Raw genomic sequence first — 26,526 nt, 5'->3', positions numbered from 1 at the left:
GTTATTACAATGATAGCAAAAAGAAAAACTGATGTACTTTTTAGGGCAATTCCCTAATGTAGAATTCATCATTCCTAAATTCTGAAACAGGGGCATCACACAGAAAAAATGTAAAGGGTTATTAATTTGCTAAATTTCAAGAAAATGTACAGTTTAAATGAATATATAAACACAGAAAGGCAGCAGAACTGAGTAGTAATAATGCTGCTCAAATACTCTTATTAAAAATCATTATAAAAGAAAAATCTCTACCTCTTGAACATGAAAAGACATTTTAGATTTCCATTACTGATGATATTAACTTGAACTACAGAGAATTAACTCTTCTAAAACCAGGAATGATGCATGAATTGTTCTATTAAATCTCATTTCCAGTGTGCTTGAAAGCTTAATATTGAAATTTGTCATTCTTTACAAATAGATGAGAGGGTGAAAGTGGGGATTTTATCTAAACATACCAGAGAAAGTGCCATTTGAGTCTGGTGTAGCAGTGGCTCTGGCAGCTGGGACAGATGAATACATTCAGGAATTTTAATTGTTCCTCCATCCAGGTCTGCTATGATTACATCTAACTGTAAGGGATAAATAGTAAAAGTGCATAGAGTAAGCATAGCTTAAAAAAGCACAACAGTTCAAATTTCTGCGCAATGATCTGCACATAAGTTTCCTAAAACAAATTAAAACAGTACCAACTTCTAATGTACAGAACCTTTTTGATACAGGAAATACTCCAAATACTTTCTATTACTGAATCTAGCCCTGAAAAATGAAATTAAATCAAAGAAAATGAAATTAGGCTAAACTTTCAAAAGTGACTTTGACTTTTGTTTCTGGATGTTCCAGGTCTGTGTTCAGAGACATGAGATATCAAATAAGCTGCTTGCAAAGAAAGACAGTGAGGGCAACTAGAAGTATAATTGCATGTTTCTAAGCACCTTTTGCAACTCTGGTTCAGTTTCTCCAAACACATACTTAAAAAGAGTAAAATAAAACAATTGAAAATACACTTGAAAATCCTAAGTGAATTGTTCAAACTCAGGACAAATAGAGGACAAAGCCAGAAATGGATCCACTCCTCCTCCTCGTGCACTAGAATCAAATAATTTCCCTCCACTTTACAGAATCAATGTATTTACAAAAAAAAAAAATCAAAAAAAAACCCCCCAAAAAAAAACCAAAACAAAACAAAAAAGAGATGTGAATTATTTGTGAATTATTCCCACAAGCAGCTCCAAAGCCCCCAGCAGGGCTCAGAGCTGAGCCCAGGGCAGCAGCACTCACCAGCTCGTGGATGTCATTGCGAAACACAGAGTGCACCCCAATGATGAAAGGGGTGGGGGAGCTGAGAACCTCCAGCAGCTGGGCAGGGAGAATTGGGATGTAGGGATAACTGTGAAAAGAATAAATTAAATAGAATAAAATCTTCTGGGTATCCTTTCACATAAGGCAACTTTTTTCTTAAAAAAAACCAAAATCTTTCTGTTAATCAGGAACACTAAAGTCATAAACAATACACTCATTTTAAAAACATGATTTGTTTGTGGCCATATATCTACACTTCAGCCTTTTGTAAGATATCATTTTATAATTAGTCTTTAAAGGAAAAATTTTGTTTTCATCTTGAAATGACAACTGAACAACACCATTTCAGGCACTGTTTACTTGGTTTGACAATTTTAAAAACTCTGTGTGTTCATCAAAACAACATCAAGAGCTGGATCTAAATTGATCAATGAATTTCTACACCTAATTTATAGTTATTAAAAGTTTACATTTATTATTAGTTAAACATTAAGAAACATATTCCAAAACTCAATTTGCAGTTCTTCCTTTTTATTGTATATTATAATGAAATCAATAACTGAAATATTTTAAATAAAACAAGCTATTAAAATACAAGCATAGTTTGAAACAGGTGAGTCAATTAAATGTTTTCTTCCTAAAAAATACCAAATTGATTGACATTAAGTTTTCCATTTCAAAATTCTGGATCCACCTGTGGATCAGTTGAGGATCAGTTGACTTCAGAGAGGATTTGTTGACTTAAATTCATTCTCTGGCGGACATTTGTCAGTAACTTAAAACTGATACACCCTAATGTAGCTGCTATCTCTGAGCCACAGAATCTTCTGGGTTGTGAGTAGTGTTTCTACCCTACATTTGCAGGTGGAATTTCTCCCTTAATTGTTTCCACTGCCACAATGCAACCAGATTTTTGTTAATGATGTGCACACACCAGGATTTGCATCATTAATAGCTCTGCTTATTTTACCAACGATAGCACAACTCCTTTTGTTTGAGACAAACAAAAAAATAAAAGTAATTTGTTTTTGTAATAAATTGTATTTGTGTTTGTACTAAAAGTTACAAAATTAGTCATAAAATTATTTAACAAGTTCAAAGAAACCAAACTTAACTCACCTGTATTTGAGAGGAAACATCAAAGACTCCAGAGCCCTGCAGGCATCACTGAGCCTTTGAAAACTTGCTGAGTGAAAGAGAACCTTATTTTCTGTAAGCACGGCACAGAATAAGCTGAGCACATTTTGGATTCCTTAAAAAAAATAAAATAATAGGAAAGAACTGTAACAACATGCCAAAAATTCAAAATTACATTAAAATGTAGCATTTTCTGGAGGGATTTTCAAAAATCATATGATAAACACATGAATTGCCAAGTTCCAAGTTTTTCTACCTTTTATTTGACTAGTGCAGCTTCTGTTTTCCAGCTTGCTGTAACACCATCTGAATGTATTTCTACATTTCAGATACACTGTATTACATCTCTCTTTCAATACCACTTGCAAGGATTTCCACTTCTCAGCACAAATCCCAGCAATGCTTCATAATGGCTTCAAACAGCATTATGTGCATCTTCTGCACAGCCTTCTGTGTATGCAGCACTCAATTCTGGTCACTGATCCAGGCTTAACTTCTAAACCTCTTTGTAACTCCAAGCAGGGGGAAAAAAATAACATCATACTGCCAAGTTCCAAAGAAAATGAAAAGATTCCTGGTGAATACATTCATGTCTTATCCATTCTAGGAGTCAAGAGGTGAAAAGAGGGCAGTAAGGGAGTATTCATCCTTAGAGATACTTAAAGGAAGATCTGAATGTTTTAAAAAATCCCATTAGATTTAGGGTAAGACTCATGAATCAGATGATGGGATGCTTTTGGGGATTTTTTAAGACAGGGTAATTTACCTAGGAGACAAAGCCATGTGCTTTCAGGGAAAACCAAAAATATATTTCCTTTAGAAAAAAAAGTCCCATCCTGAGAAGCAGACATGCCTGACACATGTGAGATATGCTGAAATTTATGAAATTTCCTGAAATATGCTGGAATGTATGATGTTTCCCTGAGGACATGGCTTGTGTTATCAGTGAGACAGCCTGTATTACCTTCCCAAAGCTACTGCTTATCTAGCAATAATGTCCCCAAAAAGAAGTGTGACTGTGGAGAGCCACTATATCCACATGATAATTAACACTTTGTTTTTTTAAATAATTTTTTTATTACATGTTTTGACAAATCCTTTTTCTTCCATAATGTATGCAGATTTTCTTGGCTGGAGTAAAGCTCAGCTCATAAACACAGTGGGACAAAGATTTGGAGAGGGTTGTTTAGGAAAAGAAGAACTCATTCTAAGGACAAAAAAGTCAAACCACAAAATAACAGCTTGTGCTTCCAATTCCATTCTCCAAGAGTCCCACAGAACTCACACAACCAAAGGCTGGAGAGGACTGAGGACAGAGGGCTTTGCTACAGGGCTCAGTGAATTACTGCTGCAAATGTTTGATATTACTGTCAGTGGCATAATTAATATTGTGCTAGTAGAAAACAAACTGCTGTGGAAGGATGATGATAAAAAGTCCAATTTGTTTCCTCAGGTGAACGAAACAGCACCCAGCAGTGAATGGTTAGAAGGGAACTGGAAAGTGTTCTTTGAACACAAGGTTAGAAACTGCTGCCTGCAGTTGGAAAAAATCTCAGTAAAAATTTTAAAAGTCAAATTGCCCCTTTTATGCAAAACTGCCCTTGTTTCTTTCCCAGAAAATTTTTAAAAAATATTTTGGAGTATACTTTCTGTTTTAAACTAAGTTTTTGTTTTCAACTGGGTTTCTCACTCCCTTTCATTCCACACCAAATGTCTTAAGACACCTAGGAATAGCTGTTTTTTAAACAACTGACAATTTTTTCCTACAATCAGATAGAAAGATTTTAAAACAGTGCTCTAAAAACCTGTAACATTTTGGCAGGTATTACTGAGGAAAATAATTCCAAAAACCCTCACAAATATTCAAAATATTCAGTACAATAAAATGCTCTAAAAAAGCCCTTCCTGTCACCAAAATGCTTCCAATATAATTGAAAATTCTTGAAAGAGATGGTTTTCAGTCTGCACATCTTAAAACCCAAACCTGATTCTGAAAGGTAAGAGTTCTAAAACACTTTCTGGATGTCACTGACTTCCAACTTTGTTTTGGAAAGAATTGGAATATTCATTTACTGATGTAGAACACTAAATTGAAACCAAGCTGTGAAAAAACCCCAGCCTTTTTAGCTATATGATATTATTTTGCTGTGAATTATGATGATTCAAGAGTCTAGAAGGAGTATTTTAATTCTAACACCTTTGAAAGTCATAAAACTTATCCAGTATCAGCATTTTTAATTTCAAATTAAAATACAGGCTTCCTCATCAGACACAAAACAACACTCAATTCTGCAGAGTACATCATAACTGAACACTTCTGCAAAACTTTTACTAACAAAAAGCAAAAAAGAAGAGGAAATCAGAATTTTTCTTATGTATAAAGAGGACACCTGCAAGTACTTCACAGTATTTGAACACAGTGGTTGTAGATGACAGTGTCTCTCCTAGGGACTAGTAAAATGATACACTTTGTATAAATAATAAAGGTAATCTTCATGTTCCTGCATGGTGTTAAAGTGTATATCTATCTGATTATTATCTGCTTTTACCACTGTAAGAAATGGATTCTGTCAGCATTTTTTACAGAAAGCTCTGGATGTCAGTCAATGGAACACAAATTTATTTAAATTACTCAGCAGTGATGGTATGGTTTGTGAGGCTTTTATAGTTTCACTAGGGAAATTAAATCTGGTTTTGCTGCATTTTAGTGGCCACAGATAAAGCTTCAGTTTGTACTCCACAAAGGCATTTGTCAGTGCATCTTAACCAGCACCACTCCAAGCTGATATTTAAATGACTGCTTTCAGCAAGTGCTTCCCACAGCTTAACTTGATGTCCCAGAGCAGAGCACAAATTGCAAACATGTTTTCACTGCTTTCTGGGAATTGGTCTCCCAGATGTTCACTACACTCCAACTGGCCATGGAAGGTGAATTTGAAATGTTTACTGGGATGTGAATGCACCTGATGCAGCCCCAGCTGTGCTGAGCTACAGAAAAACACTGCTTGACTTGCACAACCTATGGAAGACACCAAACTTTAGAGCATCCAACACACAATAAAACCCAGGCTAACCACTTCCACTGACTGAAAAGCTTGTGGAGCCCACACAGCTTCTCTGTACCAGTATTTTCCCTCTCTTTCCCTCTTTCTTTCTCTAAATGCTCTGTATACAATACAGAAGAATATAAAATACATAATATAAATAAAACTAAGTGTGGAATACAGACAGCTAATGTGTGATTTTCTTATTTTCAAGATGACAGCCACTACCTCAATACAAAATTATTGCTCCACACGTACTTTGAAATGCATCTTTTCAGGAATATCAGGGAAATTTTTGTCTGATAGAATCAAACAAATTTGAAACAGTAGGACTTTTGATTACTTTCCTTTTCTAAACCATTGATGAATCTGTTTGAGGAAGCCACCAAGGTGTTGTTCCAAGCCCTCCAAGTTGTTTACTGAAACCAAACCATTCCAAATGACAGCCTGAGCCCAGTTTCCTCGTGCTGCAGGACACAATCGTGGCTGGCTGTAACCTTGAACCCTCTGCTGCTCTGCAGAGTCCACACTACATCCGATGCTCATTTGTCAGGGCATAAATAGACAACATGAAAAACAACAAACAAGTTGATTTTTACAGATTACTCTTTTGCAGCCCACAGACAGACATCCTGTAAAATATTATACATACGCTGGAAAATTTTGAATGGAGGCTTCCTGACCTTCACTGTTTTCAAGTATTTAAAGAATCTGTAATTTGTACTAAATTATCTGACATCCTACATCAACAAATGTATCATTCTGCCTGCTTCCTGTTGTTCTAGAATTTAAGTACTTATTTAAGCATGATTAAAAAAAACCCACCAAACACAAAGTCTACTTGACAGGCTACTGTCTTCTACATTGCATGAAATCAAATTATTACCACTTACTTCTTGAGACTTTTGTAAAGAGTTATAAACATGGATTCAGAAACTCAACTAATTGAATACATTATTATGCCAATATGCCATTCTTAAATTACTGGACACAAGAAAAAGCTTAATAGACAAAATAATCCATAACTTAGCCAGACTAATCCAGGAAATGGGTCAACAAAGCCTGAAAAGCCTTTCTGAAAGGCCACTGGAGACTGCATAGTACAAGTTCTGTGCCAGGCAGCGTCAAGCTCTAAAGATAACTAGGAAAAGAGTAGGGAAAAACAAAACTCTTTTCATATTTATTTTTAGATGTGGCTGCATAACTCTGCTAATGACCAAAATACAAGCTTAACTAGTAAATAAGAGGCAACAACTGTACTCAACACTCAAACAGGTAATCTGTGCCAAATTGCATTGATTTGTCCACCCAAAAATCACACAGTATCTCCAATCAACTACATAGAGTGAAACCCAAATGACTGAGTGATTGCTATGTCACTCAGCTGAGGATCAATCTGCATTTAGGAAAGCATGCAGGTCTGCTACTAGAGCAGGAGTGCACACTCATGGCTGAATCCCAGCCAAGCCTGCTCACAAGTGGGGAGCAGCCTGCCTGTGCCAGCAGAGAGCTTTGGGAGGGGGAATTTATCCTGCTTTTGGCTGGGAAACAGAGGACATGAGTCAGATGAGAACCCCAAGGGATTAACTTATTTGGGCTTTGTCAGACTCAAGAGGAAGAGAAGCAATCCCTAGAGCATGGAGCCTTCAGCTGAGACTCACTCAAAGAATCCAGCATTTCATGAATACATCCCCAATTCTGAGCCCACAGAAGGAAACATGGCTGTGACATGCACTACTGAAGTCAACCTCCATTTTTAGAGATGCATTTCTGATTTGAGAACTGAACTGAAGGCAATTCAGAATCTGAACCATGAATTCTGCATGTTCTTTGTAAGAAGGGTGGAATCAAGGCTTCCCTACAAACCAGCAGCTGGGGAGGGTGGGAAGAGGAAACTGAGGGACCATATAAAGAGATTCTGGTATAAACACCAGAAAAGCCAACTGATCATTAAAAGCTATCAAAAAGACTGTGAAAATGAGGAGATATATACAAAAAATATGTCTTCAGCTGATGGATAAATATTCCTCCAGCTATCGCTCCCCCAAAGTTCAACAGTATCCACTCTGTGCTGTCTACACCGAGCCAAGCAGATGGTTGTTCTCCAAACCCTAAATCACACAGGCACAAAGAAGCAGGGATTAAGCACAGCATATGATCTGCTCAGAGAACAGTCAGTCTGTCTGTCATTTGCATGTTGATATCACCCCATTATTGCCAATTTCCTTAAATCCCTCTGCAGACCTGCTTAAAGAAGCAGCAAAAGCCCTTTGGCTTTCTTGAGCCTCCAAATACAACTGTGCCAATACACTGAGTGAACATGATCACTAATTTTTTATTTTCCAGAGACAATGATAAAGCTAAATACAATTTTTAGTAGAAGATTTAGATAAGGTTTTCATTCCTGAAAAAGATAAGAGCAATACTATTTCTTATATGTATTTCAAAGCTTTACATACCCAAAGGGAGATTGATAAGCTCAAGATGAATATGACTGTGTTAAGTGAATTTTCTTGACAAAGCAGAAAAGACATAGGAAGGTAAACCAGACAAATAACCCTTTCACATACAGAAAGTATTCACGTGGCAGGGAGGTAAATGCCAATTTTGTGTGAAGGTGGTAAGCTGAATTACACAAATTTACAAACATAACCTGCATTACCTGTTAAAAGTTTGCTACTGATTGTATGTCTGGACCATATAAACAGGTTATATTTGAGAGATGCTACAAAAAATAGAGTTATTTAAGGGGAAGAATCTTCACAGAAATCAGATATGAGACTAAAATTTTTTTCCTAGAGGGAGGGCAGCAAGCACTATTTCTAAATATTGAACTGTTAAATATCAAATTAAACCAGAAGGTTCTGTTCTCCTACAGTGTGTTATGCACACAGGTGTTAAGATTTGAGTAATAGTCTATTCTGCTGAAATATGGTTTCATTTCTTGTCTGATTTCCCATCTCATCTTCTGCTTAGTTATTTAGTTATCTAGGAAGGCAATTAAAATATGATGCTATTTGTTTTGGATATTAATCCCATAAATATCTATTATCCCAAAATCATAAAGAAAGGTAAACAGTAATCCTGTATAATTACTGGTAATCTGTGTACTAATTGCTAATTACTTGGATAATTACTGATATCAGGATATAGAATTTCTGTGTAACCCTCACAGGTTCACACTAGCAGAAACTCAAAGAAATTCAGTAAAATAATTTTGAGTGGACTGGGATAATGGATACCCACTAATGAATTGAAATGCTGCCCAATTTCCATGAGTAGAAGTGGGAGAGTGCTACTGAAGAATTCCCATGTTTCTAGAAATTTTTACAGGTGAATTTCTTTCATTCATTCTTTAGAATTGCCCTTTCAAGAATGAAGATTTTATTGTTTGAACCAAATGTTTTGTGAAACCTTTTTTCCCATTTACATCAAGAGATACATCATAAAAATAAGCACACATTACAAAAATTATTTATAGCAGTTTGATTAGCCAAAATTATCTCTTTGTATCCTGACAGCAAATCTAAAATTGAGATTTGAGAAATTATTTGCAACTGCTGATGTATTTAAGTAATCAAAACTAGAGCAGTTTACCATACCTCCAAATTGATTCACAGATGGTAGAAGGTAAAGGAGGATTCTGTTCAGCCACCAACACACATTTTAAAATTCAAAAGGAGCATTAAAACTTTTTAAGAAACCTGATTTGTCTCTAAGATCTTATAATTTGTCTGGATTCACTTAAAGCAGAAAAAGTGTTCTTCAACAAAGCAATTCAGAGTGAGGGCAATACCAGAAGGATCCTTAGAAAGTAAATATCTAAGAATGAGAAGAGTATTGTCTGTCTTGAAGTGTACACAGGAAAAATGGTCAAGGATACACAAGGAACTGCAAACATACCTGTTTCCTGTCTGAGGACTACAAAGCCATTCTCAAGGAAATTTACTGCAGAACCATTATGTGAACATAACCAAATAAATGCAAAGCCAACATGAACAGATGTGGCTGATCAGGATATTCTGTAAGGAAACTATGAAATGGTGTGACCATGAAAAATTTTAAAAATCTCTTTATTTTCTCTAAAGATCATGCTTGCATTCTCTTCAAAACATTTATGAAATTTTAAAAATTCTATATCAAATGCTCTGAGATTTTCCTGGCCTCCTGATACAGTGATACTTCAGCCCAAAATGCAACTAAAGAGCAGAACTTTAAATGTGAATTTACAAGACGGAATATATGGCAGTAAAGGTCTATAGAAATGTGGTTTTTTTCCTCTCACCACAAGTATTAACACCAAAGTTTGGAAATTGCAGTTTTGCAAGTTCTTATGATTTGACAGCTACCAAGCCAGCTTTGGAATAGTGAGAAAAGTTCTGCCTGTACTCATACCAGCAAAAATAGAAAGAAAAGCCATCTGTTCCCAGGAGGATCCCTTTCAGTATTTTCTATAAGCAGAGACAAGCTTCTTTTGTGTATTTTTTAATTTTGTCTATTTATTAGACATTTGCTTTTTGGAGCTTACATTTTGCTCATCTCTGAAAAACAATAATTTCTTTGCACTCTTTGGAGACATGTTTTCTGAAGTCGTGCTGTGAATAGAAAATAACTCTCCTCTCAAATATCTCAAAACAAATTTTCACCTAGTAGTTTAAATAAATTTCACTGAATTGTTATAGAGCAAACTGCTCTGTAAATTTTTTTCTCTTATTTGAAATGTTTTCTTTTAAAAAAAGCTCATTAACTTCAGCACTTTATCAAATACACAGCTTTGAGCTGATTTACTTATGCCAGATAACTTTTCTTTCTCAGATTTATAATTTGCTTAAAATAAACTACTGCATGATTTGTCTCAGTAAAAGAGTAATACAAGTTCAGAGTGGATATAAGTGAGCATCTTACGTGCTTTGCTGGGCTGAAAAACATGCAACACTGCAAGAAATATTGGGTATAAGAACTCCAGTGCCTCCAACTCATTTCAGACTCCTGCCAGCACAGCAGCAGCATCTCAGGGGGGGCTGACCAAGCTCCCAGGGTGTCAAACAAGCAGAACCAGAGCAGGGTGCACTGAAGGAATGGTCTGGCATTACCTGGCTGGAATCTCTGGCTCTGCCTGGCAAGGATGCTGCTGCTGCTGCTTCCCTTGCACCTGGAGCACAGCTCAGAGCAGTGAGTGAGCTCAGGCCAGCACAGGGATGGGTCTGCTCCCACTGCAGCCCTTGGCCATCAGGATTTAACCACAGCATCAAACCAAACCTGAGATTGCTGACACAAAACAGATGGGATCCTCCCTCCTTCCACCCTCCAAATATTTTCTGTTAACTTGGTGAGCTAAAACTGCTCGGCATGGCTGAGTCAAGCACCACTTCTGCAAAGGAGATGGGGCAGCACTGCGCAACTGGAAATGGACATTCCAGACAGGATCATCTGCTTGGCTGCTGGGGAAATGAAGCCTCAGTGACTGTCCACAAAGTGCCTTTACTGGGAAAGGCAGAAGAGTCCCTGTACAAAACTCACTATGACAATGTCCCTTTATTTCCAACAGCATCTAAAAGAACACTTTCCTTTTGTTCTGCTCTTGCAGCAGTAAGGCCCCATTAGCAGTAAATGCCACATCAAATCCCTTCATAATCTACTTGTTCTTTGATGGACTACACAAATCTACTTGGAAAGCCTGAATGGTAAATTCTCTCTGCCTGGGTTATGGAGCTAATTGCAGCTCACCAGCCAGTGGGATTTAAACTGAAAGTGGAACATAAGCCAACAGCATCCACTCATGTGATGCCAGGTCCCATAGGCTGGAGAGTATACAATTTATTAAGATCAAACACTGATTAGAAGTGAATACACTTAAATAGAACAGTCCTCATTTAACATGCTTTAGCATGTTAAACATTTAACATGTTTTTAGCAATTTACACATGCTGCTAAAAACCAACAAAAGTTATATATGCTCCCATCACAGGATACATGATGTTTCATGGAGAGGAAAAAAACTGAGTTGGGTGAGAAGTTTGTAAACAACCTGACAGTAAAAAAAGTTCTGGTTCATATCACTGAAATCTCATAAAGATAAGATGTGGAAAGGGCACCACATAGACCCTTAGTGCATTTCCCTGTTATAGGTATTGATGTATGAAAATGCCTGCACTTGGACTCTTCACATGCTCTGCAGATTACATCTCTCATTGCTTTGCTGCCCTACACAATGAAATATTAAAATATTCTTGCTGTATGTCAAAGACACCAGGATTTTCTTAGTCAACAAGTATAAGCCAGCTCACGTGCTGACTGTGCAGTGACCCTTACATAATGTCTCCCAGCCATACAAATACACATATATATTCATCAGGAATGTCTTTTCCCATTTATACAGTAATTTGGTATTGTCATCTGTTGGCATAAAATACATTACATGAGAGGCTGAACATTTTATCTCCCTAAACCAGAATTAAAGTAATGAGAAGTTATTTTATTACATAAAACATTACTCAAAGTGTCAACAAACAAAGCCAAAAGCAAAAATTCTGGGTATTTTAATATATCCTGGATTTAGAATATATGGGACTGAAGGGCCTATAAACAGTCAAAGATTCCAGCCTTTTCCTATCATGGCTATATCAGACAACCCCAAACTGATCAAGCTTCATCTTAAATGCACTGATAGTGCTTTGCATTACTATTCCCAACAGGAGGTGTTTCAGGATGTTTCTTATCTTACAGTCAGAAATTACCTTTTAATTTCCAACCTTAAATAACTCATGATCTTTTAGTATCAGCCTGTTCTTGGTGCTCACCTGTTTCTCTAGCTTGTGACTTCTCCTTGAAAAATACTGATGTAAAAATCAGCAAATGGTGAATACGTATGGGCTATGGTACAGAGTAAACTACAAAGACAGAGTACAGCAGAAAACCCTAACACTGCTCAAACAGCAGGCCCTAGAATCCAGTATGAGCTGTAACATGACCAACAATTTAAATATTAATTTCAGACTCTACCTTATTTGGGTATTTATGTTTTCTAAAGGAAGCTACACTTTTTAAGCAGTAGGGCTACTTTTACTGTCATTCAAAATAAAAATGTAAAGCATTGCATGTCCTGCAAATACTGTGAGCTTAAAAATTAGCTACCACAAAAATAAACTCATTTGAGGCACACCACAATTCAGTTTTTCTCCTTTTGATTTGATAGGTTATTTTCAAATTATCACAGTAAGGTGACACTGTTTATGTAACTCTATAGGCTGGACGCTTTCACTGTTTATAGCCCCAGTAGATCACATCATAATTTCTGAGGCATGGGGTTGGGAAGCAATAAAACATTGGAAAGACAGTTAACAGATGAAGCCATTTTTAGTGCAGAATGCAGAAACTGATCAGTGTTCATGTTTTAAGAACAAGAAAATAATACAATTTTAAAATCTTGTTCTCTTCCCCAGAATCAATTACACCAGAAGCTGTGGTGCCCTCCCTGGGGCTGCCCAGTGCCACAGCAGCTTCCAAAGGAAACAGGACCTGTAAGAACCAAGGACAGAGCCTGCTCAGCTCCAGCCTGTGCACAGATTTCTTCTGAGAGCAGAACATCTGCTGTGTGATACTGGCACAACTACAGAACCATCCTAAAAATGTGGTTTTCATGAGTTAGCCAAAGCTGTAAAGTGCAGCGTGTCAGCCTCAAATCCCTTGGAACATACAAATATCTACTTCCAAACAGAGCTGGAGCAGCACATCTCAATTAAAAAATAATTAAAATAATGCTGCTGCAATTAAGATCTTGTCCAAACAAATTTTTGAACATAAAATAATTACAGTATGCATTATGTTAAAAAAAACACCTACACCTCCACCATTCTTCATTAAATTTTGGCAAATCTGAAAAATTAGAAAACACAGCATTTCTTTTACTTCTGTACACTTGAATACACAACTCCAAAAAATTCTAAACAGGTATGACAACTAATATACAATCTCATGTTTTGACTGGGTTTATCACCATGTAACAGTAACTGGGTTTGGCTCCATGACTGTTTAAACCAACAAAAGTCATCTGTGTCAGGGTCACTCCATGGACACATGAAAAATAATTCACTTCTTTCTGCTTGCTTCGTGTTGTTTAATTATTTAATTTTAAGCAGCTCTCTGTGGTGTCAGAGAAGTGTCTGCTCTGATGCAAAAGAAGGGCAAGAACATGCAAGCAGGGCAAAAGGACAGAGAACACTCTGAACTTCTGAGTCCCAAGTCACAGTGTTGAAATTTGGAATTGAACAGTCACATTAAGAAAATACATCAATGCTGGAGTGGAGCATTTAAAGTGCTTGTACTGAAGTACTTCCCTGCTTAGCAACTCCGCCATCACCACAAACATCTGCCCTAGTATTTATATTTTGTGCAACTGTAACAATCTTTAGAAGTTTAATCAATCAATCACTTTTGAGATCTGGAATTACAGATATTTCATGACGCTGCAGTCTTCACCCATACTATATTATTTTTGAGTACCCTTTTTAGAGGCTCCATATACTGTCTAATGGTACACACACCATTTCTAGTTAAAAATACTTTAGGACACATAAAAAGGCTGAAGGAAAATGGTGTTTAACACTTCCAGTTACATCATAGTTTGGACAAATCAAAGACAAACTTGCCAAGCAACCAACCTGGCTCCATCTACCATGACCATTCACGTTTGTGTCATTCCATGTTTTAATCTATTCTACACAGCCCTGGATTCCAAAGCACCCTTACCTTGTGTCCTCATCCAGAAGATTCAAAGCAGAATTTACTTCAATGTGTCATTTTCACCACTTAAAAAAATTACTTTCTTTTTAAAACAAAGTCCATATGATTTTACTGAAAATAACCTCAGTGGTGAATTTAAGATAGGAGGAAAACAAGCACAAGCAAACAAAGCAGTACAGGGGAAATAAGGACATAGGAAAGCAGACCTGATATGAGTCTAAACAAGAAGCAAAGGAAGGAAAACTCTTTTGTCTTTGATTAAGCACTTGGAAAGGAGAGAGAAATTCTTCAGGAAAATAAATTTTTGTAATTTCTTCTCAGCTTAGCAGCGTGATTCATGCTACCAGGCCTTGAAATGTGCAAAAATGAAACATGCTGGCTAAACCATAGGCTTTTTTTTGCTCCTTAGGTCACTAATTTTTTTGTCCTGGCTTCTTTTGGGTAAAAAGCTGTCTCTTGGGAAGATGGAGGTGTACGTCTCAGACTCAAAGGACTGAACACATCCCTGCTGAATACCCACATGGAGAAGGCAAGTAGGGTTGGAGTCTGGAGAAAAGAGCTTAAGGCAGAAACTTAGGAATGTACACTTAATGCAGTGAGACAGGAGAGAAATATAACCTCAATATAACCTAAATCTCCTTTGAGCCTGAAGAAAGCTACTGCATTTTGAAGCTTCTATAGATACTTACCATCTTACCAACAGACAACAACAAATAGAAGAGCACTGAAAGTCTTCTTGCTGCCACACATTATTTTTAAAAGTAACAGTATGATTCCTGTTTTTCTACCTAATCCTTTATTGATTAAATAATTTCTAGTGATCCAGCTACAGGCCTGGTTTTTGTCACACTATTCCTATATATTAGGCTTTTTTAAATAAAAAAAAAAAGGAAGGTATGATTTAAAATGTCAAAGACTGCTGTTCCTTATTACTAAGCTTAAAACCTTTGGGGATATTTTTCCCAACTGCAGTTTAACGCCTAAGCACAAATAAGGTCTGTTTCCAGATATGCTGTGCACTTGGTAATGCAGGGAGGGTCATCTGCTGACATGGTGTTATCCTGCCAAGCAGAAAAAGCATGATGAGGCTACTATTGCACAATATTTCTCAAAATAAATGGTGAAATTACTTTTGTATCTATTCATAGTGATACATGTTGTCTTGCTGCCCACCTTTCTCCGAGAAAGAGCTATTTTTAAAAAGGTGATTTATGCAGTTCACAAATATTTTTCTAGCTACTCTTCAATTTTCTATTAATCTCTGAGATAGGATGAAGTGCCTTGTGCCAGCAGAGAAATCACTGAACGTGTTGTTATTGGACAAATGCTCTGGTCAATATTTGTGTCCTGAACACCAGACTGGATGGGACAACAGCTGCCACTGAAGTACTGAACAAAAAAAGTACTAGAAAGCTTTAGCCCAGGTTGTAGAGACAAATACACATTAAGCTCCTGTTCCAACCAGGCAAGGGAAATAAAGCCAGTGTGAATATTGTTCCAAAAAGCACAAAAACTTCTGACAAGTTCAGCTGTGATCTCCAGCAGAAAGAATTAGGCCTTATCTTAGGAAAATAAACTTTCTCAAAGGGATGAGCCAGTGGGTTCTACCACACTCTTCTGGATCCACTGCCTTTAACTCTTCATAAGACTACATGAAAGGTGAGAATAAATGAGAATTTATTTATAAAACAGTCGGTTCATATTTCCTGGTCCTCCTTTTAGTGTTAACAACCATTGCAAACAGGCACGTGTAGCTGTATTAACAACTCTTTTTTTAGTAGATCCAGACAGAAACTTGGAATTAACCAGCCTTGGCACTAAGAACATGATGACAGCCCACCACCTACATGGGAATGGAATTTTGGGCTGTTCTGGAAAAGTGAGGTTCACTATGAAAACACAAACATTTTCTAATCTGTGTCCTTTGAGACACAAGACAATTTTATCATTGTGCTGTATCCTCAGATACTTAAATACATCAACTGGCAACTGAGGCACATATGGGAAGAAAACCCAAACAACCCCCCCAAAACATAAAGAAACAAAAAAAAATATCAGTGGTCAATACTAGGAGGGGGGAAAATCAGCCTTTTACAAAGAGTTCAAGTACTTGCTTTAAAAAAATCTACCTGCCAACTTATTTGCACATTCCTTAACTAATACCAGGCCCATTCCCAGGCAGTTCTTCCACTCTTGCCACACCAAAAAATAGAGAGACACACCAAGAGGGTCCCCACAAGGCCATTAGATAAACTATTCCTGATTGCTCTTATAGTCTTGAAAAAGACAAAGTTGCAACAGAAAAGAAGGGAGACAACTTTTCTTTTTGTCCAGGAGCTTACATGATCCCCTTCAGGGAAACAGGATGTGAGCCTATAAACTTCCCGTGACAAGATTTGCCAAGTTTTATAACCATGCACTTTCCTCAGTCTCTCCCTTCTTCAGGCCAGTTGAGGCATCACTAACTAGAAAACTGAGCACTGAGTTTTCCTTCCTTATCTCCCTTTCTCTCCCCCTCCTTCTGCTGATCTTCATATCCTCATGTGCCCTGGAAAGGACATCTGGTGAACACGGGCTTACTGACTCATGCTTCTTACAAGGCACCAAAAAGCCAGAAAGACAAAACCTCCAAACATTTACTGGAAGTCAGAAGGACAAAATAAGGCAGAAGAGCAGCAAAACCACAGACAGCAAAAAGGCTAATGGACTATGGGAAAAGAAGAATGAGATGGTAGACAAGCTGTAAATTGGGGGTATAGCTATTGAAAAGTATATGGGAGCTAATTAGAAATGACACAAATTCAAAATATAAAGGATTTTTGACTGCTAGCACAACAATCTAGTCCTGGTTAAACTCCAAACTCTTCACTACTCTGCTACAGTGGATTTAGGAATTTACATGACATCCATCTGTATACATTAACCCTCTAATAACATGTGGTTAACAACATTAAATTAAACCGTATGTGTTGGAAAGAATGCTAAATTCTCATATGTTATTCCTTTATTATTCCTTTCTATACACAACAAGAGGAATTTTAAAAACTTGCCCTGCAAAATAAGCTCTCAGTAAGACAAGAGAAAAAGATTGGCTTTAGTTTTCTCTTCCATATTTTTACATTTCCGCTCCACCTTCATGGCTTCCCTCTATAAATCTGATGCATACAATGACTTTTCAGATTTGTCCTCACTGGCTTCCTCAGCCTGATCCTGTGACAAAACACTCAAATCCCAATTTGCCACACAAAAGCCAAGTGCCAGAAGACAGGATAATTACCTAAGAACTAACTGAAAGCCTCAATTTCTTTGACATTTTCTGAATTGTGCATTTATAGCAGCCTTCACTAGAACTGATTAAAAAGCTGCCTCAAATCAGTTATCACACACATTATACTTCCAGAAAAACATACCACACCACATGGTGTAACCTGCTGCACTTATGGTACCTTACACCACATTTTATGTCTTCAGAAAAGGAGAAAAATTAGGGGAAAAATTACTTAGGTCTGTCCACATTCAAAACATTGCCTGCAATCTGATCAGAGCAATCCTTGACATAATAAGGCAAGTAAAACCTCAGTGAGCAGTTAAGTAGCACCTATATGCCATTTTAGCCACAATTTTGCTTTTATTTAAACTACTATTTAAAAAATGAAAATCTTCCTTTTGGAATAATATTCTTTTTGGAAGGATACAATTAAATCATCCTAGTAGGAGATGGCATTGAGCTCATCAGATCTGGTACTGCTTTCTGTGACATAAGCTTAGTGTTGTTCACCAATGTTTTTGTGGTTCCATCCATTCTTACTGCCTGTTTGAGAGAAGAATGGATGACAACACATATCCTGAGGCCATTTGGTTGCTTGAGAGTAAATGAGAGTAAAACTGAGGTTCACAGGATCAGAAAAGATTATTAATTGTGCCTTTATCCAGTGCTGCTACAACTTTATGATTCCAAGTCCCTTCACAAACCAATGGAATGAAGACTAAAATTGTCAGGATTTAATGGCAGACAAGACCAGTACTGAGGTATCCAGGTAAGTGATGCACTGTTGGAATTGTAATGAGCAAGAAAACCTTTGGTGAGGATTGTGTTAGAGCATCTTCTTGAAAGACTGGGAGTAACAGATAACAACAGCACTATAGCAACTTTTTGGTCACATCAGCTTTTTTACAAACTTTCCTGGTGTTCTCTGGAGTTTGTACAGTATCCAAGGGGAGTGGAGCAGGGAATCTTTTTACAGGAATGTTCTTGTGATTACACAGGGGACACATTCACTTCTGCCCCCTGTAACTTACAGATACTACATGGTGGGATTGGACTAGATGACCTTTAAAGGTTCCTTCCAACCCAAACAATTCCATGATTCTCTAATACTGGAGATAACTTACCACAAGCAGGCTGCACAAAAAGGTTCTCTGAATGTCTTTTAGGGGGTAAAAGCACAGTCAGTCATTCTTTCATTCGAAAGAAATTAATATTTACCATGCAGCTTTCTTGGCACATGATTAGAATTGAATTAGAACAGAAAACATCTCGTTTTATAATTTAGAAAAATAGGGTTTTTTCAAAGCAGGCCTAGACATACCCAGTTGCTGAAAGAGAAGAGCCACACTGGTGCCTGTGACAGGAAGGCTATCATGTAGAGGAGTCTGTATCAGCTGTCGGTCTCCAGCTCCCAAAGAAAACAATTTCTGTAGAAAGAATTTTTTAAAATTTAATTTATATAGAATTAACAAGCTGTCATCATACAGACAAGTGATTTATACTGCAAAAATTATTTATTTTGGGTACAGAAATTTAAAGTCAAATAGAGATCTGAAATATAATTTGGACACAGTGATATGTCCCCCTTGAATGTAGAGCATGACAGTGTCTCCCTTGCATTTACACTGACTTAGTTAAATAGTTATGGCTTTGAAGGCAGTTAAAAGTACATTTCTATTAATACAATAAAAAAATCTCCCAGGGAATAAAAAGGTTTAAAATCCATTTAAATCAGAAAAATGCACAGTACTACTAACTGAATTTCTTTGCTCTCTACCATCCTCAGGTGTGCATTGAGTATGAACATACTTGTGACATGTGGGTACTGAAGAGGGCACTTCTGCTACTCCTGTGCCCCTGCTCTGCACATTGAAGCACAATTACAGCTTCAGTTACCTTTCCAGCACAAGAACACTCCCAGGAGGGAGGCAGGAAATGGGAGGGAAAGGAGTGCACTTGAGTATCACATCCCAAACAGCTCTGCAATTGCAAAACACCCTCACTCTGCTGTGAGCAAACGCACATGGCACTCAGGCAGTGAGAGATGCCAAGCAGCTCCCTCTCACCAGACTCCCATGGGCTGGGGGCATTTCTGTGTGTAAATCTTCACTCTGTATGGCAGCAAAGGTGGGGAATGTAGGAAGGCAGCAAGCTCTGCCTGCTGCACAGCAGGTATTTAAAAATCTCCCCAGTAAACCCAAACAAGTCCCTGAGCTGTAGCAGAGATACTCTACCCAGCACTGCAGCAGCAGGCCTGGATGCAGGTCAGTAACCCATTCCACAGCTGATTGTTTCTGGAAATAAATGCTGCAAGAGTGTTCCCACCCTAAAAGATATAATTCACTATAATTCACCTTCAGTCCTGCAAGCATAAAGCTTAAAAAAAGCAGAAACACTTAATTTCTGATTTAAATGACAGTTTGACAGTAGCAAATTTAAGTTGGAAATGAGTGAGCATTTTATTAGAAGAGAGAAAGCAGAAGGAAGAACAACCACAGCAGCAAGACTTTTCCTTCCTCTTCTAACAGAGCAAAGCCACAGAGAAAAGCTGCATTCATGGACAGGGAGAAAAAAGACAGGACAGAAGCACAGCCAGAAGTTTAGCGGATCACCAAAACCAAAAATAAGAGGCTCGAATACCACTGGAAAAGAGGGTTTCCGATGAGGAGATAAAATCTGATTACTCCCCTTCAAAACCAAAAATAAGGACAGAAAAAGCAGAGGTGGCAGCCTGGAGAGCAGCAAGGCAGAGCCTGACTAAGCTGACAGGACACCCTGACTCTTCCTGTAGTAAGAGCAGTCTCACAGCAGCCAGGGACAGGCCAAAACCAGAACAGAATTGGGAAGCTGTAGGATTTCAGGAGGGTTGAAAACCGCATAGGTTGAGTGGGAAGCTGTGTATGTAATTGACTTTAAAATGCTGCCATCTGCACATGTAGCTTTCTGGTATGTTTCATAGTAAGGACCATAATTTCCCATCAGGGTCACAGCATAAAGCAAAAACCAAACACAGAAGACTCAACTGGCTTACCAAAACCCCACAAATGTATAGGAATATTTTATAAAAAATAAATCAAGAAACAAACCTGACTTTCTGCTCACAGAAAACACAACTGAAAAGCAGAAAGAAGTCTGCTTGCTAGAAAACTTTAGTTTTTGAAAGCATGGACAATTTGCAATATTTAATTCCTCTGAGGAAACCCCATTTGAGTTACTTCTTACCATTTAAAAAAACAAATAATGAAAATAGAAATTTAAATGAGTTATCAAAGAAATGACAGTGGAATCCTAAATTCCATCAAGGAACAAACATGCATAAATAGACAGATATGAAGCTTATGTTAGAAAATGGTAAAAAAAAAAAGCCTTTAAAAAATTTCTGTAGCAAGCAAAAATATTCTTGAACACTTTATTATTTAAAAACCAAACTTATACAAACTGCTTAATTTGTTAACGTGCCCTGTAAAAGCCAACTCAGTGACAAAATTAACCCTTTGACCTTATCCTGGAATGGAATTTTTGCTGTCTTTAGAAGACAGGCCACAGGGAAAGCACTCACAGGCCACAGGGAAAGAACTCAGCTGAACTATGATCTTTTTTTCTTCAAAAATATCTCAAGAATTTATTTTTTGTTTTCTTCATAAATTAAATTAACTGGAAAAATACCCTTTCCCCCCCTAGCCCCCCTCCCCACTTACCTGAGACCCTCCAGAAGCAGGGACAAGGCATGAACAGAGATTTGCAATGAGAGTCTCCAGTGACACATTCAGGCTGTCCACGTACACGGTGTAGATCAAACCAAGACAAGCCTAGAAAGGTTGACAAAATATATCAGACTGCAATATAGGTCAAATTATTCAAAGATCTATGTATATCATCTTTAAAGAAATAAGTTCTTAATAGTTACTAGTGCAGTGAAGTACCCTCCAACAAAAGTAATTTGCCACAGAGGTAATAATTCATTTAAAAAAATAAGCGTGGCTACTTGCAAGGGATGTATGGTTTTTTAAAAGAAATTCTAGGTATAATGTTTTTGCTTTTTTGTTTATAAGTTTATTATAAGTTACTGTTAAAAATGATAAAAATCAACACAGCTTCATCTGTGCTTTGAACTCTAACGGACTAAAACCTGACTGGTTTCCAGGGTAGAACCATGATTAATCAATGAGCTTCTGAGGCCCATTTTAAGACCAGTATAAACCACTAATAATTCCATATGTTATCTAACTTACATCCCTAATTTTGTTATATCAATGTACATACATTTATATTAATATTACATTAATATTTCAGCATACTTTATTAGTGGATCAAATTTTGATTGAGAAATCACAGATACAGCTTTAGCATTTTTACTAATAATTCAATCCAGATCAACGTGACATTCTAAGAAGCCTTTGGACAAAAGGAAATAACTCCTCCACAGCATCTTTTGCCTTTTCACTGTTGTAACTTTGATAATCAGCAAATATTTTAGTAGTTCTCAGAAATAATTCCAACAGTAACTTTTCATATCACACATACTTAAACAGTGAAACTCTGTGCCATGGGTTATTGTAAAATATGAATGTTAAGAAAGTGAACTAATTACAGAAAAATCCACAGGAACAACACCTCTGGTTCAGGATGTCATTTAACTACTATTCACATTGAATGAGGAAAGCATTTTGTGGAATTATCTCTACAGCCTGCTCTATTCTTACCCCCTTTGCTTTGCACTTGCCATGGGCCACTATGAGAGACAAAATCCTGGGCTCCAAGGACTTTTAATCTCCCATGGTGCAGTCATCCTCAATGTCTATAGACAACTGCTGAATGATTTCCTCCCCTCATCTGTAAAGTGAACTTTATTTGTTTCTGTTCATATGTATTAGCTTAGGAGAAATTTAAGCTTTTCATTTATCTCAGATAAGTCATATTTCACCAGCTGAAAGTAATCCAAGGTCCTAAATCTTGGTCATGCATCTTAATTTGGTCTGGAAGAGGCTTGGACATTTTGCTTTACATATGGAGGAGAACTAGATTTTCACTGTTAATTTACCATTATATAGTTAGTCAAATATTGTCTGCTTTTGTCCTAATAACTCCTTTCATTAGAGAGTACACTGCGCCCAAAAAAATCTCTACCACTCCTTCTGTGCAGTTTTAAAATTGTTTGGAGGGTAAAAAGGCACTACTTGAACCTACAGGGGCTATTTACTGTCACAGATGTTGAATTTTATCTAGTTCAATCTAAAGCTACTTTTGTTTTTAAATTCCCAGATCAATCCTGAGTGAGATCTTTTTCATCAAAAGTGCTGTCATTGTTACTCATTTAAAACCAGATTTTTTTGCTGATATATTGTAAATAGCAATTGCAAGTTCATTACCCTGAAAATTTCTGGATAATCCAATCTGGACACCAGCACCAGACTTTTAGGAGCAAATACTTCTGCAGGCTGAATTAAACCAGACTCCTCTTCACCTTCAATTTCCTTTGTTCCCTTGAAAACAGAAACACTTCAATTAATAAGGAGGAAGAAAACTCAAACCAAAATGTTAGCATTTTTACCAGAAGTTAACATTTCTCAGAGATTCAGAAAAGTACTGCATTATTGGGAACTGGTAACAAAATCAGGTAACAGGAGCACACTCCAATGGTTGCCCCAACTCCCTGAAGGTTCTCGATGTAATTCAGCTTATTAAAACTCAATTTACCTAAAAAACACCATGTACCTAAAATAAAGCTCTCTTAAACAACAGTTTAACAGGACACAGTTCCACATTAAATACTCCCTGTGGCACATTTTAGATGGTGAAGTGGATGATAGAACAGGATCCTTCCACATCAAAGTGTGGCTGATCTGCAATCTCTCCAAATATAGAGATCATGCATTTCACAAAAGAATGGCTGTCCTCCTCATATTAATATAATTCAAGTTCTTACAGCATTCCCATTAACATTACAGCTGAAATTATCTGTAATGTCATCTCCAGCTTGACCTAGAGAATTTGGAATTTAAAGATATTTCTTCACCAGAAAACTGGCTCAGATTTCTCAAAGAAATCGCTCACACTTTGGAACCATTAAGGTTACAAAAAAAAAAAAAAAGAGAGAACAGCACAGTGCAGATAAACTTGCAGTTGCTCATGATATTGTGCAAGTGGCTATAACCTTCTTGCCAGAACTTATTCAATCACAAACAGTTTATTATTATTCATAGCCAAAACTGAAGATGTCACTAAATATTTTCATTTCTAAAATTCCATACATTCTTTGACAATTCAAGTTTTCAGATGACAGAATGTCCTTGCTTTCCAACTTCTGGATGTAATTCTCTCCAACCCCGCACCACCCACCAAATTTCTTTTATTTGTTCCTCTGACCAAGCATTCTTCCAAGCAAAAATCACTCCATTATCTTAATTAGGAACACGAGCAAAATTTTGTCCATTTTCATATGACAACATGAAGAATCTGCCTTCTATTTCTGTCACATTACTACTCATCATTTCAGTTCCTTAAAAAAAATATTCCAACATTTCTCCTAAATGGACGAAATCTGATAAAAATGCTCTTAAATGCCAGGAATGCTACAAACTCATGAGCTTTATTTCACAACCTCAATTCAGAATGTACAGAAATGCTAACCCACAATTCAGAATTCAAGTTAAAATTATATAAAAAGTGAGTACTTGGGTTTTAATCAGAATACCTTGGTTAATACAGTATAACACTTTCATACCAAAATAAAACCAGTTGGTTCAACAGTACACATACACATATGGGCAAACACTTGGCTTTGTACATTGAATTTTACCTAAATATCAAGCAATGCATTTGCATTGTATGTTCTTGGTTGAGTCTGCACTTCATTTCTAAGATAAAATTGTGATTCACAAATTTCACAAATAAAAAAGAAACACAATAACTCAACAGTCACACATCCCACTCAGGTTCATTTATTTTCACCCATTTTAATGCTGACAGGGAGAGCTTTTACAGGAATTACAGTTCCCTCCCTCTGCCCCCCAAAATCCCCAGATTTTTTAATTATCAGCAGAAGTTTACTGTATCAACCATTCTAAAGAGCAAGTATGAGTTCCAGGCATAAAGACAACGGTTTCTGGATATCTGACAAATTGTGGGCTCTTACATTAGGAAAAATGAAATTAAAACACACATTCCACATTCCTCAAGGCAAGGGAACATGGAAGCTCCTCCATATTCCATGGTACTGAGATAATGAAACCTTAGGGTGCTCAGGTAGGGAGGAGCTTTCCCTATGCAAGACCTTTCTAATAAAATCCACACAACTTCAGACCAAGTCTTGATTTAATTCAAAATTAAGATGTAAAGCTTTTGGGACACATCAGCAGCACAATATTGGTTGATAAAGCATTTATACTCTTCAACCACTCTCTCCTACTTCCCAAAAGATTTACAGAAAAATGCAATGTGACTGTTGTGTTTCTTGCCCAGCTCAACATTCTGACAGGCACACAGGCACATTATTAGGAGTCACTAGACTAAGTAGATAATCATTTCAAACACATGACTTTTAACCTACTTTTCAAGCAAAGTATTAACAGCATAAGCATTCTGTACCAAAAGCAATTACAGAGCACTAAAGCCACAAATGTGATTGTATTTACACTTCTGGTCAGACACACACACACATTTCATCTTTCTTTATCCCTTTTTCCATCTAAGGAAAAAATACTGTCCAATAAAAAATAACAAAATGAAAGAGTTTGTTATGCTGGGGGCTTTTTACAATAAATTTTTATTTTATATGTGCAGCATTCCATTTGCAACTTACCTAAGAATAAATGGATGGTATGGTAAGTTTGCTAAGGATACACAGATTGAAAGATGAATTTAAATTTCAGAATCACAGAGCCACAGAATCATTTGGGTTGGAAAAGATCTCTGGGACCAGCGAGTTCAGCCTCTGAGTGAACACCACCCTGCCAATTACACAGCACTGAGTGCCATGCACAGCTTATTCTGGAGCATCTCCAGGGATGGTGAGAGCAGCACCTCCCTGGGCAGCCCATTCCAGAGTCTGATCACCTTTTCTGTGAAGGAATTCCTCCTGGTGTCCAACCTGCACCTCCCCTCGAGGCTGGGTCCTCTCATCCTGGCACTGAGTGCCTGAGAAGAGACTGGTCCCCAGCTGGCTACAAGCACCTTCCATGGAGCTGTAGAGGGGTGAAGTCCCCTCTGAGCCTCCTTTTCCCCAGGCTGAACACCCCCAGCTCCCCCTGCAGCTCCTCAGCAGACCTGGGCTCCAGACCCTTCCCCAGCTCTGTTGCCCTTCCATGAATTTGCCTTGGTTAATTCATACTGAAAAAGATTCCTTTTTTTTTGTCCTTCCATTTTTCTCTTTATATTTATTTGAAATAAGCAAACTTTGAGAACAGCTGAATTTAGAAAATAGTAACACTAGAGAGCAAACCAATGTTCCAGATCCTTAACAATCCATTTAGTTTAACAGGTGATAAACATCTAAAATCTAATCCACAAATACCTGTGCCTTGAGAAGGCAAATGAATCATTTGTCTTATTAAACACTCAATTAATAAAGTCCTGAAAAAGATTTTTCCATGGGCTATAGAATAGGTAACTAAGGCAGATCTAACTGAATCAAAGAACTGCACGAGCTGTGGTTATAAACAATTTCACCATGTTTAAAATATTCAGTCCTTTGTACTTAGACATGACCAAAGCCCATCAGGGTCCTGTTCCCTGCCTGTCACACCCAGAATCCTCTTTTCTTCTGCACCCTGACTTGGTTTCTAAAATTATAAGAAGAATATAATGCAGAGATCTGTAAACTATGCCTGATTTATGTCCTTAGAGCAGTTTTCCCAAAAAATTTCCTGAATGTTACAAACTATCACAAAAACTTATAGGCAACATGACAGTATTGGATGTTAACATTTATGTCACATGAGATCAAAAAAATGTATAGGAAAAATTAAGATAGCCAATTTTGAAACTAAAACCAATATTAAATCCTTGAAAAAAATAAAATACAATTAAACAAGC

At 37.1% G+C, this 26,526-nt stretch overlaps 1 protein-coding gene across 7 annotated transcripts in view; it reads right to left on the bottom strand.

Annotated features, from left to right (window-relative positions):
• Positions 1-26,526, bottom strand: part of SBF2 (SET binding factor 2) — a 231,008-nt gene that overhangs the window by 96,283 nt on the left and 108,199 nt on the right. For all 7 annotated transcript variants that reach the window (XM_054275684.1, XM_054275687.1, XM_054275689.1 and 4 more), the window contains exons 4-9: positions 22,863-22,976; positions 21,192-21,302; positions 18,815-18,920; positions 2,422-2,554; positions 1,282-1,390; positions 459-572 (exon numbers count right to left, since the gene is read on the bottom strand). In XM_054275684.1, the coding sequence (XP_054131659.1) occupies positions 459-572; positions 1,282-1,390; positions 2,422-2,554; positions 18,815-18,920; positions 21,192-21,302; positions 22,863-22,976 (687 nt within the window). The remainder of the gene's footprint in view (positions 1-458; positions 573-1,281; positions 1,391-2,421; positions 2,555-18,814; positions 18,921-21,191; positions 21,303-22,862; positions 22,977-26,526) is intronic.

Source organism: Melozone crissalis, unplaced genomic scaffold, assembly GCF_028551555.1.
Source record: "Melozone crissalis strain CALT ecotype California unplaced genomic scaffold, PUWL_Pcris_2 ptg000018l_1, whole genome shotgun sequence".
Classification (NCBI taxonomy): domain Eukaryota; kingdom Metazoa; phylum Chordata; class Aves; order Passeriformes; family Passerellidae; genus Melozone; species Melozone crissalis.
This window is presented reverse-complemented; position numbering and strand designations above follow the sequence as displayed.